Source organism: Anguilla rostrata, chromosome 1 (assembly GCF_018555375.3).
Source record: "Anguilla rostrata isolate EN2019 chromosome 1, ASM1855537v3, whole genome shotgun sequence".
Classification (NCBI taxonomy): Eukaryota; Metazoa; Chordata; class Actinopteri; order Anguilliformes; family Anguillidae; genus Anguilla; species Anguilla rostrata.
The window spans coordinates 30,478,870-30,492,522 of NC_057933.1; the positions used below are offsets into that span (position 1 = coordinate 30,478,870).

At 48.3% G+C, this 13,653-nt stretch overlaps 1 protein-coding gene across 1 annotated transcript in view; it reads left to right on the forward strand.

Moving 5' to 3' along the window:
* eipr1 (EARP complex and GARP complex interacting protein 1) overlaps positions 1–12,294 on the forward strand; it is a 35,479-nt gene extending 23,185 nt beyond the window's left edge. The window contains exons 7-9 of the mRNA XM_064334118.1: positions 7,273–7,440; positions 9,965–10,132; positions 11,102–12,294. Of these exons, the coding sequence (XP_064190188.1) occupies positions 7,273–7,440; positions 9,965–10,132; positions 11,102–11,276 (511 nt within the window). The 3' untranslated portion in view covers positions 11,277–12,294. The remainder of the gene's footprint in view (positions 1–7,272; positions 7,441–9,964; positions 10,133–11,101) is intronic.
* Positions 12,295–13,653: the final 1,359 nt, after the last annotated feature.

The window sequence follows — 13,653 nt, forward strand, 5'->3', positions numbered from 1 at the left end:
TTTGTGTCCTTTGGTTTTATTTATTTGTACAATTCTTCTGCACTGTATAGATCCACATTTCTTCTCCAAGCCACACGACATTCACATGGTATGTTTTCCCATCAATGGAAAGTCGTCTGGCACGTTACCTTAATGGAACAGTAAGAGGAGGTGTACTGTACTGTACTTAAGGGGCAGCGCAAGCTCTGGGTACTGTGCCACGATGCACACAAAACAGTGTTTTCCTTGTTTCTGCTTCACGCTTGTCTAGAAGCAGCAGCAACAAAAGCCTATGTCAGTATGATCAGCTTGTGAAGAGAAGGAAGCTTTGAAATATAGCAAACAGTATTCCATTCCCAGTTCATTCCCAAAAAGTTGAGTAAATGCCCCAATATGCAAATATGACCATAAACTGTTATTATTAAGTGACAAGGAACACTGCAAATGTTATTCAGTTGTATTATTTCAGTTTAAAAAGCAATTTGAATTGTGGACGGTCATGTTAATTTCATTGGGAAAGCCAGATACAACATATTTCAATATTTAAATTCTTAAAATGTTATCCACATGTATCCTTGATGTTTTTCATGGCTAAATGATAACAGTGGTGTTACAAGTAAACGTGATTGCGACATGGTTGCGGTAACGTTGAGCATGTGACAATCTTCTTGAAATATTTCGCGTTCGCTGGGCAGTCGCGTCATATTTGATTCTTTGATCACTCCCACCGCGGTCCTTGTGCTGCTCTCCCCTGAAGCTGCTTTGTATGCTCGACCGCACTGCTGCCGAGGGCCTTCGTGTCAGTTTTGCCTGCTTAGTCACGCCGGCGTCCTTAACGGCAAAGAGGTCATCGGTGTGGTCAAGACGCAGGTGACCAGAGGACCTCTGGAGCCGGTCCAGCTGTCTGTCACATTTCACTGACAGCGTCCCAAGTGCACCTTATTAACCTCCTGTGCCCTCTGTATATAATAAGAACCCAAGCCGGGCTATTCAGAACACCTCTGGCCGAAAGGACACATTAGCATTTCTGATAGTTTAACACCCGGAGAGAAGGGAGGCGTCGGCTCGTTTGACGTCACACCGCCATTTGTGTTTTTTTTTTTTTCTTCCTCCGTGGCAAAGAATGCAAAACAGCTTCCTCGGGCTTTCAGTTTTTTATTTAATTATCTTTCGAGGAGTTTTATGCTTTCGATCAAAAACCTCTGTGGGGTCTTACAAATGCGCTGGGTTTTTATATATGTGTGTGCATTTGTGAGCGTTTGTATGTGTGTGTGTGTGTGTTTGTGAGTGTGAATGTATGTGTGCGGTTGTGCATGTGCATGTATGTACAGAGGAGCCATAGCTGTTAAATGGCTGAGCTGAGAAACAGTGCCATTCTGTTTATGCACTCGTTTCAGATTCTGGCCACGTCTGCCATCAGATTTTTTTATTTTATTTAAATCACTCAGAAGCTCGGTTTGAACTGGCGTTCCACAAGGGGCGAGACCCATCAGCCCTCAAATCCGATAAGAGCCCCCACCCCCACAGCTGTACAGCGATGGCCCCGCCTTCTCCCTGGCACCCATCGTGGAACTGTAACCCCTGCCGAAATCCAACATCAGGCCTCCCACAGCCCCTCCGGAGTCCGGCACGAAATTGTTTCTCACTCCGCCATCTCTCATCGTGGAACGACGTAACTTCTGTTCCCTGGCGATCGCGACTTTTAGGTTTTCGGCTCCAAAGCAGGGGCCAGGGCATATTGCCTTTGGTGTGAGTTATTACCACTATTTATCACAACGGGATGTCATTCCGAGGCACAGCAAATAAAAGCTGTGTTTTCAGGTGTCCCGGCAGCTATATAAAATAAAAATGAACACCGATTTCTACAAGTTGGGCACACTGACCGGTTGCCGCGATGAGTGCCCTGCCATACGTGCGACATGGAAACAGCCAATGACAATCACATTTTTATACTGGACAATGAGGGCATAAAAACTCCTACGTTAGAGTATTGACTCAAACCCCAAAGCATGATTGATAGCAGCCATATTTACTTTCTATCAGAGTTGTGAGCATAGCTGAACTAACATTAAGGACAACAGAGGCCATGACCTTAGTAGTTCATATATAGATTAACCAAAAACCATGAATTTACAATGAAAATCTTTGGTTTACTGGCAGCCATGCTATTACTCCAAAACATTATTAACAACAACTCCTCATGAGTTCCTGGTTAGTTAAAATCATTTCCCAATTTTATGATCAAAGTCTTATGATCAGCCAACCAGCAGGCAGTCTCAGACAACCTCACTTTTGTACATCATTAGAACAGGGGGTACCCAAATTTGGAATATAATGAGAACACAACAACAATTTGTGAAAAAATGAGATACAAGAGGTGAAGTTAGCTGCATAGCTAGGTATGTTAGCTAAACTTGTCATTTCGTTCGACTCACTTAGTACTGTAATGCATATTTGTGGGAAGCTCTTTTCATTTAAATGCATTCTCTATCATTTCACATGCAAACCCCACACATTGTCTCATTTTAAATGAATGTTTTAAACCACTGGTGAATACACTCCAGAACGGATATGTTGATGGATAGATCTAAATTCATAGAATACTTTATCCCCATGGGGAAATCTTTCTAGCAGCATATAACATTAACACTTACAGACTTTGAAAACCAACCAACTGTAGAAGGGGTGGGGGGTGAATGAATAAATACACATACAAATTACAAACATTTAGGCCTATTAAATAAATATGGAATATTATGCACCTATCCAGACATACTGAATGTTAGCTCCCTTACTGTACTGTATGTTTGTCGGTCAGATAAACTTTAGCCAAATAAGTACAATAGTATAATTTATTTAACAATGTTAAATCATTTTAAAAACTTATTTGTGAACAAAATTTTCTAAACTAAATAATTTCAATAATAGTAATTATTGTTATTATTATTATTGTGTGTGTATGTGTGTGTGTGTGTCACCACAACAGACCCACCCTTTAGTTCCTATAACAGAACCTCAGCACTCAAATACTGTCTAGTTTACTGGCTTTAACTATGGTGGCTATGAACTACCTAGCAAGACACTTTTTTTGACAAGCTGTCATATGTTGGTAATGTTAGATAAAACGTAAAACAGCATCTCCTTGTACTTGCATTGGCAGTATGCATTCATGTGCTGTCGGAATAACGGAAATACGACTTTCCAACTCGGAAACTTCAGATGAACACCAGTCAAAGTCGTATAATAACAATTACAATCAAAAGGCTAGAATCAAAACTAGATACTGAATGCTCTCTTATATCTGCACTAAGGAAGCAATTGAACACGCCAGACTAATCAAACAACTGTGACGTCATTTGTCCCAAACGTGAATTTGTTTCCCAGCTGATTGTTGTCTTCACGCAGGAAATTTCTAATCTTTGCAAGTTTTGCAAATCAATACAGACATCTCTCAAAACTAAATTGAAGTTCTCAATCAATATACCTGCATTTTCAGAATGCACCACACATTTTCCTGAAAAACACCTTCGTTTTCAGCGTTCCATAAAATCCACCATGCAAAATAATAGGTTCGGTTTAAATCTCCAAATTTTTTGTTGGGTCAGTCGGCCAGCAAGCTGTTGGTATCCAACAAGAAGCCTAAACAACTCTGTATCAGGTTTAAGACAAGTTTATTAAAGTCGATTAAATAAACAGACAAGATATGGCAATTAGAATGACAAATAGAAACCATGCACTCACTAATGAATGTAGGCTCACTACTTGTAATTAACTAGAAAGAAGACATCAACCCAGACATTAATTTGAAATTACCAGGAGAGAGAGAGAGCAAGAGAATAAGAGAGAGAGTGCAGTAAGATAAACCTTGTCAGAGAATTACCCTCCTCCAGCTTCTGTGACAGGGAAAATAGAAAATTGGGTTTTCTGTACGTTACAATCACCAGTCACTTAGCAGAAACTCTTATCCAGAGCAAGGTACAGTGGAGAACATTAGTGTTGCTCCCAAGAATACAAGCATGTGGCATCAGGCCTGTTTATAATTAATAAGTGTGACTGCAACCTAACAAACATTAATTTGTATTGTAACAAATGAAAATACCACATATACCATTATCCAAAAGGAAATCCATAGAAAGATAGAGAAAAAGAAAGGAAGAACAGATATCTGAAGGGAGTCAGGGGAGCCATGGTGCAGACTGAAGAGGTGAGTCTTCAGTCTGTGTCGGGAGATTGGCAGGGTTTCTGCTGTTCTGACTGCAGTAGGAAGCTCATTCTACCACCAGGGGGCCAGAACAGACAGGAGACGTGACCTGGATGTGCAGGCATTCAGGGGGGAGGTGCCAGATGCCCGGAGGCAACAGAACCATAGGCAGCTATATAGGATTTGATGGTCTTAAGGTAGACCGTCTCTTCAGCTGTCCGATAGGCCAGCACCACGGCTTTGAATTTGATCCGAGCCAATATAGGTAGCCAGTGGAGGGAGATGAGAAGGGGAGTGACATCACTGAGTTGTAGATCAGTAGCATTCTGAATGAGATGAAGGGGTCTGATGGTGGAGGCAGGGAGGCCAGCAAGGAGGGAGTTTCCACATTGGACGAGATCAGTGCCTGGATGGGTCGGGCTTGTAACTGAAAGGTCGCAGGTTCGATTCCCAACAAAGACACTACCGTTGTGAGGTACTGAACCCGATTTGCTCCAGTATATATCCAGCTGTATATATGGATACAATGTACAAAATGCTAAAGTTGTGTGAGTCACTCTGGATAAAAGCTTCTGCTAAATGCCTGTAATGTAATATAATGGACTAAGGTTTGGATTGAGTAGATGGTGAGGAAGGGCTGAATTCTCCAGATGTTGTACAGGAAGAATCTGCATGCCCAACAAACTGCCATAATGTTCTCAGACAGGGATTCATCCTTGATATTGAGGCAATCCATAAACTGCAGTTGGGCGGAAGTGGAATTAAATGATGACCATATTGCTTTATTTTGAGGCAGCAAAGATGCCATGGGCAATATTTGTTTATGAAGTTGTCCGTTGTCCTTAGAACTATGTGGCTGTCATAGAACTATGTGGCTTGTTTGTAACCCTTTTAAAAGAATTTCCTATAATATGATGTCCCTGAGTCCTTACTTGAATGTGACAACCTACTGTGCTAAAGTACATTTAAGGACAATGCCTTAGTTTTCTAGACAGCTAGTTCACTTATCCAATTGGCTAATAATCACAATTATTGGCTAATAATCATAAAACTCTGAGGCCAGACCCTTATGTCTCTCTTTATTTAAAAGTGTGCAGTGATTTTAGTACATCTGATCTCACAAGCTACTGTTTTTGCTCACATACCCTCGTGTGTGTTGTGGCTTCACACGCACACATTCGCGCACGTGCTCGCAAACACACTCACGCACACGCGCAAAACACACAAGCAGGCGCACCTTCCACCCACCTTTTTGGAGTACAGTTCTAATTTTGATAAGCAGCGGAACCATTTCGTGCACGGCAGTCGTCATAGAAACACAGGCTTGTGCGAATGTTTATAGAAGGAGCCGGTCCACCCCCTCAGCACACAGTGATTTATCACTAAAGCGGGGAGACGGATGTCTTGTAATAACTTCTGTTGCCTTTAAGGAGGGATGACTCCAGATTTGGTTTGACTGTGTCCAGGGGCTCAGAGATGGCGGTCTTAATCCGCAAAGCTCTGTCGAGTGTGTTATAGGGAGCTTTGCTGGATCCTGATTTCATATTTAGGGTGGAAGCCACGGAACTTACACAATTTCCTGCTCCATTTCCTCCGCACCCCCAAACCACCCCCCCCCCCTACTTTTCTTCCCCTGATCCTTTGGACAAGGTGGAGTATGCCCCCCCCACTCCCCCACCCACCCACCCGCTGGCCAGGGGTCGCCGTGGTTACATACGAATGGAGAGCAGAGCGATGCTAGGCGTAGGAATGCTGCAGTCGCGGTCTGGTAGCACAGCTGTATCAACAGGTCTAGAAGCTCCTCCCCCCCACAGAAACCCCCCCAGTGTTTCTGGTTCAAAAAGAAGCAGTGAAAAAAACCAAATTATCTTTCATCCTCCATCGAATCTAATGTGTCCCGAAGCCGCCACGTCCTCCCATCGAGGTCGGGAGAGGGCATTTTTTCTGGGCCGAGCGGCCGCAGCGCTCTCCGGGGGCCGCTGTTCCCCGATCGACCAGAGGTGGCGCTGTCACGCAGCGAGGCGGGAGTCGCGCCGTCGGTCGCTCCTTTCCGGAGGGAAGCCACGTTCGTTTGAGCGAGCCGTTTAGCGGCCCGCGGCTATTCTCTCTAAATTAGATGGGCTTTTTTCGTCACACAAATATGCGTCTATTTCAGCGGTGGAGATGGCGATTGTGACGCATCGCGGCTTCAGAAGCTCAGAGTCTTCCTAGAAACGCCTTACTGTGCTTTGTTGGTTGCACCTGCAGGATGCTTTACCTGCCGGCAATGCCTGGCAAGGCTGAAATGGCTGTGCATTGGGAGTGCTGACCCGTGCCTGTTACTGGAGTGCTTTTTGCCAGCACGTATTAGAGAGAAGAGAAAAGCGAGAGAGATATGGAAGCTGGTTTTAGAACGCGCGGGGTAGCGTGTGGGTTCCGGTGGCGGGTGCCCACGCGATAGAAGAACGATGAGAGCGGAATTTAATCCCAACCCGACTGGAGCCCAGGACTCCCTTTTAGGTTATCTCACTTTCTCAATGTTTTTTTCTTTTTTTAACCTCCGGTTTTAATTAGGTTTTTAATTGGTGCGTTAATTGCGTAATGAGATCAGCAGGCAGCGCGGTGTCTGGTAGAAGGCAGGCGAAAGGATCCCGCGGAGCACCGAGATCACGGTCTATGAACCTCGGCGCTCTTCTAAGCCCTGATTGCCTTTTTCGGAGGGGGAGGTCGTTTGCTCAGGCGTTTGCCGTCGCTGATCTCGGCGCTTCGCCGTCGCTGATCTGGGCTCTTCACCGTCGCTGATCTCGGCTCTTCGTCGTCGCTGATCTTGGTCCTTCACCGTAGCTTCTCTAGGCTCTTCACCATCGCTGATCTCGGCTCTTCGTTGTCGCTGATCTGGGCTCTTCACCGCCACTGGTCTCGACCCTTCGCCATCGCTGATCTCGGCAATTCGCCGTCGCTGATCTCGGCTCTGCAGTTCATACCGCTCGAGGAAGAGTGCGGGACGAGGGCCGCGGACGCGTTCACGGCTGACCACCGAGGCACTGCTGTGAAAGCACCAGGCTATTATCATTGCTCTTACTGTGGTGCTTCCCTGCCTCCCTGCTCTGCAGTCAGATCTACTGCATCGAGAACGCTCACGGGCAGCTGGTGCGGGACCTGGACTTCAATCCCAACAAGCAGTACTACCTGGCCAGCTGTGGGGACGACTGCAAAGTCAAGTTCTGGGACGTGAGGAATATCGGCGAACCGGTGAAGACCCTGGAAGAGCACTCCCATTGGTGAGTGCTGTGTCATGTGACCCTGCCCACTGACTACACACACACACATGCACACCGGCATACATGCACGCATACACATGCATGCACACACGCATGCACACACACGCACACACACACATTCACATGAACACGCACACAAACATGCATGTACACACACACACGCAGATGCAAACGCATGTCCCAATGGGGCTCCTGCCTCTAAGGACAGAGGTCAAAGGTTCAACGCCATCCCCCAGCAGAGTATGTTGTGTACACATGTGTACACATGCATATGTGCCCGCATGCATTCCTACATGCACGTACGCGCGTACCCTGTGGGTGCATCTCGCGCATGCGTCCGCCCGCGCGCGCTGCATTGTTCGAAGCCTCATTGTGAACCGGCCGCTCACCCGCTTCCCCCCCCCCAGAGTGCACGCGTGCGCGGACTAGATAACGGCGTGGAGCGGGAGGCGCAGCGGCACCTCGGCGGAGCCCGGCGCAGCACCGTGCGCCGCGTGATAACGTCTCCGGCCCGGGACGTCAACCGACGGGACGAAGCACGAATCGACACAGCCCCCCGATCTGATCCCATTTAGATATGAAATTACAGCCACGAGACAATGGCATTTTTTTTTGGGAGGGGGGGGGGGCTTTTTATTCTGTACAGCGCGGGATTTGCCGCCCATCCATCCCCCCACCCCTCCTCCGACAGGGACGGAGGTATTAGGGAATCGTTTTTTGGGAAGCGGATTAAAGGGGGAAGCAGGCGGAGGGGTTCACCGAGCCAGACTTTCTGTCAGCGCGGTTATCCTCCAATCCCTTCCCTGGGACATGGATTGCTGCCTAAAGTGGCACGGCCTGTCAGGACACCAGCCTCATCTGTGAGGGGGAGGTGGGCGGACTGCATCTCATTCTCTAGGACTGTGTGTATGAATCTTCATAAACCCAAAATGGTTAGAACACGTATATTTACTTAACATTCTCTGACAGTATTTGTCAATGCGTAGTTGAAATGAATCAGAGTTCGTTGTAACCCGCGGTTACTGATCTGCGGGGGCCACGGTCCTGCTCGTCTGTTGCCTGTAGCGCCCTGTGCTTTTGGCGGGTGGGTCCGGATGGCTGCAGCTCAGCTGAAATTCGCTCCGTGTCTCTGCCTCTGCGGTGGAGCTCAAAGCGAGGTAATTGGCTGTGTTCAGGCGCTCGTCATAATGAGCTCGGTGCTGCTGGACAAATGTTTCACCTTCACCCAAAGATGGTGAGAATGCTGCAAGTAGTGAAGACCTCTCAGAAAATACATGTAGGGCTCAGTAAACCTTATTCAGACGGGTACAGTGTTTTTTTTTTACATGCTGCAGGTGTTAGAGTGAAAAGCCAGTTCACAGCAGAAGTGGGTACATGACATGGTAGTGTTAAAAGTGAATACAGTACATTAAGTCCCCTTTTTTAAATATAGAATGTTGCATTTAAATTGCAATACAGTTTTGTCAGAGGTGACAAATTGAATACTGGTACTGGTGAATTCTGATGAAGAAAATGGATAAATATGTATCAGTAGCCAAAGGTGGTGCTCCCTGAACCAACATGTGGTTTAATTGTGGTTAGCGTAATTAGTAATCATAAAATCTGTACTTGAGATGATTCAGGTACTGCTGTAGCGTGATTGCTAATGGCTGCGATGCAGGTGGCTTGATGAGGAGGCTGCATGGGCACCATCCCACCAACGTATAGAATGGCAGAACACGCCACCCAGTCTGCAAAAACACGGGACCCTAGTTGTCAGTCAGCAGGCATAGTTGTGTCGCTACGAAGCGCCGTAGGAAGTCGCCTGATTGGTTATTTGGTTGATTGGTTAAGAAGCCTTGTGAGTTGCACATGGCTGTTTCCCACCCATTGTTGTGTTCGTCGTAGAGCTTCACTGTCTTTGTTTAGCTTTTTTAAAACAGTTTCCCCCCATTTTTCTCTCCAATGAGGAGAAGTGGCTAATCAAGTCTGCAGGCACTCCTCTGATTCGTTCGCCTACCAGCCAGGGACTTTTTTCCACATTGCAGACCACACATTACTGACAGAAAGCTAGAGTCATCCAAGGAGAGTTACGTCTCTCTCTAATGAGGACGGAGTGTAGCACAGTGGGTAAGGAACTGGGCTTGTAACCGAAAGGTCGCAGGTTCGATTCCCGGGTAAGGCCACTGCCGTTGTACCCTTGAGCAAGGTACTTTACCTGCATTGCTTCAGTATATATCCAGCTGTATAAATGGATACAATATAAAATGCTATGTAAAAGTTGTGTAAGTCGCTCTGGATAAGAGCGTCTGCTAAATGCCTGTAATGTAATGTAATGGTGTCCAGTAGCCTGTGCACACGTGGTGCATTGTTGGGAGGAGCTGACGAGGCGGTAGCGTGAGGTAACCCGGTCGACTAAAGTCGCAGATCGGACCGAAACCTGAGACGCCTTGGATACAGGGGCCCGGCCTGTGCTCCCTGCGAGCGTCCGCACCGCCCCGAGCTGCTCGGGAGACTCACCCCCTCTTCCCACCGCCGTCCTCAGGGTGTGGAGCGTCCGCTACAACCACTCTCACGACCAGCTGGTGCTGACGGGCAGCAGCGACAGCCGGGTCATCCTCTCCAACATGGTGTCCATCTCCTCCGAGCCCTTCGGCCACCTGGTGGACGAGGACGACCTCAGCGACGCCGAGGACAACGGCCAGGAAGAGAAGTAGGGAGGCGTCGTCCTTTCCCGCGTGCTCTTCTCTTTCAGCTTCTCACTTTCGCGCTCAAACTAGTCCAGCTTTCAAAATGCTTATTTTCACTGCAGGTGGACATTAAGAGGAAGCAGTAGACTAGCCAGATGGTCAGCTGCTGTTTTCCCTCCATCCTCTCTGCTTCCTAATTGAGAGAGATTCCGGTCCTGTATTCCACTTTATAAATGCTCTTGAAGAGGTGCCGTTGAGAACAGAACATCTATTGTCTAAGCATTTACCTCCGACATGCCTTTTCTTGAATATTCTTAAGATTCGTAGTCTTTAGATTGGAGAACAGAACTTCATTCCATTAATGCTAGACAATCTGCTTAGTCCATAGAACCTGTGTGCCCCATGCATGGTCAGTGTTCATGGTCGTTCACTTAAATGTCATTAGTAGCTTCTCTCAAAACGATCATTTAGCCTGTACTAATAAATTAAAAATAACCATTCAACAAAGACAACTTTTTTGAATGTTTAGTTTTTATTTCAGCTGAATTGTTTATTAAGAATAACTTTCAGTTGGCTTTAATGGGTTGTTCCAGTTGCTTTGATAAGCCCATTATTAATTTAGACATTTAATTACACTGGACAATGTTCACTTAAGCCTAGTGTGGTAATTTGGTGATTTAATCATTAACAGTGCTGTGCAATATAAATGTTGATTCATTGAGTGTTTGGATGTTCTGTACCAGGTTGCTGGTCTCTACAATGTGGATTTTTATCTGATTCTTGATACATTCAGCCAAGCTTTCATTGGTGGGAAAAAAATGTTGGATAAAAGCAAAATTTGAACACACTACGCATGACAGAACGCATTCCTCTGGTTAGGCTGGAGTGAATGAGCTTGCCGAATCGTGGGCGGACCTCGGAGAGAGGCCGCGCGAAGGTGCCGCGTTCCGAACGCGCGCGTTTTCTGAGGCCCTCCCCTTCCCCCCTCTCAGGTGCAAGGAGCCCCTCCAGGACAGCATCATCGCCACCTACGAGGAGCACGAGGACAGCGTGTACGCGGTGGAGTGGTCCTCGGCCGACCCCTGGCTCTTCGCCTCGCTCAGCTACGACGGGCGGCTGGTCATCAACAGGGTGCCCCGCGCTCTCAAATACCGCATCCTGCTGTAGGAGCCGGAACAGGACCCCCACCCCCAACACCAACACCACACCCCCCAACCCCCAACCCCCAACCCCAACCCCCTGCCCGTGTGCGCTGCTGTTTTGTCTGATCTACGGGGATCTGAGGGAGGGAGGGAAAGGCGGAAAAAAAAGGAAAAAAATCTGAGCCTGCACCCCACTGGTGTGTCTGATCTGCGGGGATCTGAGGGAGGAGGGGAGGGAGGGATGACGGGAGGGAGTGAGAGAAAGAGGAGGAAGAAGGAAAAAAATCTTCCAGTGCCCTGCTGGGCTTTCCGAAGTGATGGATGGGTGGTATGTGGATGGAGTGAACAGAGTGAGAGGGAAAGAAAGGAGGAAGAGAAAAGAAAAAAATAGCCTTCAGTCTGTTGGAGGGAAGGATAGCTGGATGGACGGATGGAAGGAGGGAGGAGTGATAATTCTTGCCTACGCCGGTCTGGTTTTTCTACACTAATGAGAGGAGGGCAGATGGAGAGAGAGGAGTCAGAGGAGGAGGGGAGCGTTTCCGCCAGTAACGCTCCACGCGGTTGCTTTTGGTTTCTCGTCCTGCTGCGGGTTCACGTTTTGAGGACGAGGGTCGGCGAGGGCGCTAGCCGTTCCGTGAACGACCCTCGGGCCCGTGGCCCCGCCCCATCCCCCCCCGTCCCCCGCTAGCCTCGCCCTCGGGTCTGACGTCTGGCCCCGGCCCCCTAGCGCGGTGCTCAGCCGCGAGGAACCAGCTTTCCAGCCGGCCCCTCTGCGGCGTCTCCAGGAGCGGGCGGCCGAATGGCGGACATGCCTTTCCCTTAATTAGCCGAATCACACGTCCAGTACAGTAAGCCAAAGAGGGGGAGGAAGTCTCGACGGCATGTTTGTGTCACAGCGGGGTGCCGGGGAGGCGGGGGTTAGTGGGGGGGGGGGATTCGTTACAAAAATCGCTTCATGTGTCACGTCCTTTAAAAACAAAAACAATGAGATGCCCAGGGTTATTGTTTTCCTGATTAAAGAATAAAATGAAATGAAAAAGCAATCATTTCTGGCTGTTTTTTTTTTAAATTTTTTTTTTTTTGGGGATTGGGGAGGGGATGTTTGGGGAAAGTGGCATTGGGAGAGGGGTATGCAGGGATTCACTTCCTCGACATTTCATACGGATTTGTGGTGCCATATTGTTTCCCTTAGACAACATTCACCTGTTTTTTTTTTGCCACTTTTTGTCAAAGCGAAGAGCTTCCCTGAATGTCGACAGGTCGTCCACGGGCGAGAAGATGGACGAAAGGCAGTGTGGAACACCCCCCCACCCCACCCCCCCTTCACTCACACAAACACACACACACTCACACTCCACCACCCTCCTCCTTGCCCCTGCCAGATCTCCAGACGGCAGTGTTTTTTTTCTTTTCCGTGACGATGCGTGAATGTGACGGCTCCAGCCTTCATTAGAGCGGACACGAATGACGGGGAGTTTTAATTGCAGCTTGACTCCTAGGAATGCGCGCGTTCGCGTTATCTCCAGGGGAAGTCCGAGGTCTTCATTAATGATGTCGGGGCTAGCGGCCGCTAAGTTTGCCGAAGGGCCTCGCGTTCGTTTCCTCCCCGTGTGTCCGCCAGCTTCCCGCCCCGCGGTGCCGGCGGAGGGGAAGTCGTCGTGACGGGTGTGGGTTGGAAGCTCTCGAGGAGAAGGGTCCCCTGGCGCTCCACGCTTGGGAGCGCCTCTGCTGCCAGTCACCCCTCCCACTTTCACCTCTCCCCCGAGTTGACATGTGTCTCAGTGTGAGGAGGCTGGGGGGGGGTGGGGGTGGGGGGGGGGGGGGGTGGGGTTGGGGGGGGTGTGGTTTGACAGCCTTTGATTGATCTGGAGCTTGGCATGTTTCGGGACTCTCATAGTGATCCGTGCCTCAGTGGCGTGGATGGCGCGCCAGGGCGGCGGTGCTAAAGGCCCGTGCCCAGGAGACCCGGAAAAGGGAGGGAGGGTGGGAGGGAGGGAGGGAGAGTTGGATGTAAAGCGACAGCCAGACTCTCAGAGGGAGATGCTGGAAAAAGGCGGAACCCTCTTGAGAAAGAAAGCAAAGCGGTGTTTCTGAGGACAGAGGGAAGTGGGGGAAAGGGAGGTAAATAGATGTACGAAAGTATACCATCCATAATTTAAGGCAGGAGTTTTAAGTGTGTATGTACAGCGCCATGAAAAAGGATTTGCCCGCATTCTGATTTTCTCCATTTTCCCATTTTTTTTACATTGAATTTAGTCAAATCCTTTTTGTAGGTTCAAGTTGCAGTTAGTCTGAGAGAAAAACCGACCCCAACGTGTGTTGCTTCTTTCATTTCTTTTATTTGCAAGGTATTCAGACACGCAGTCTTCTGCTGTGGGAAAAGTTACTGCCCCTTAGTTAAA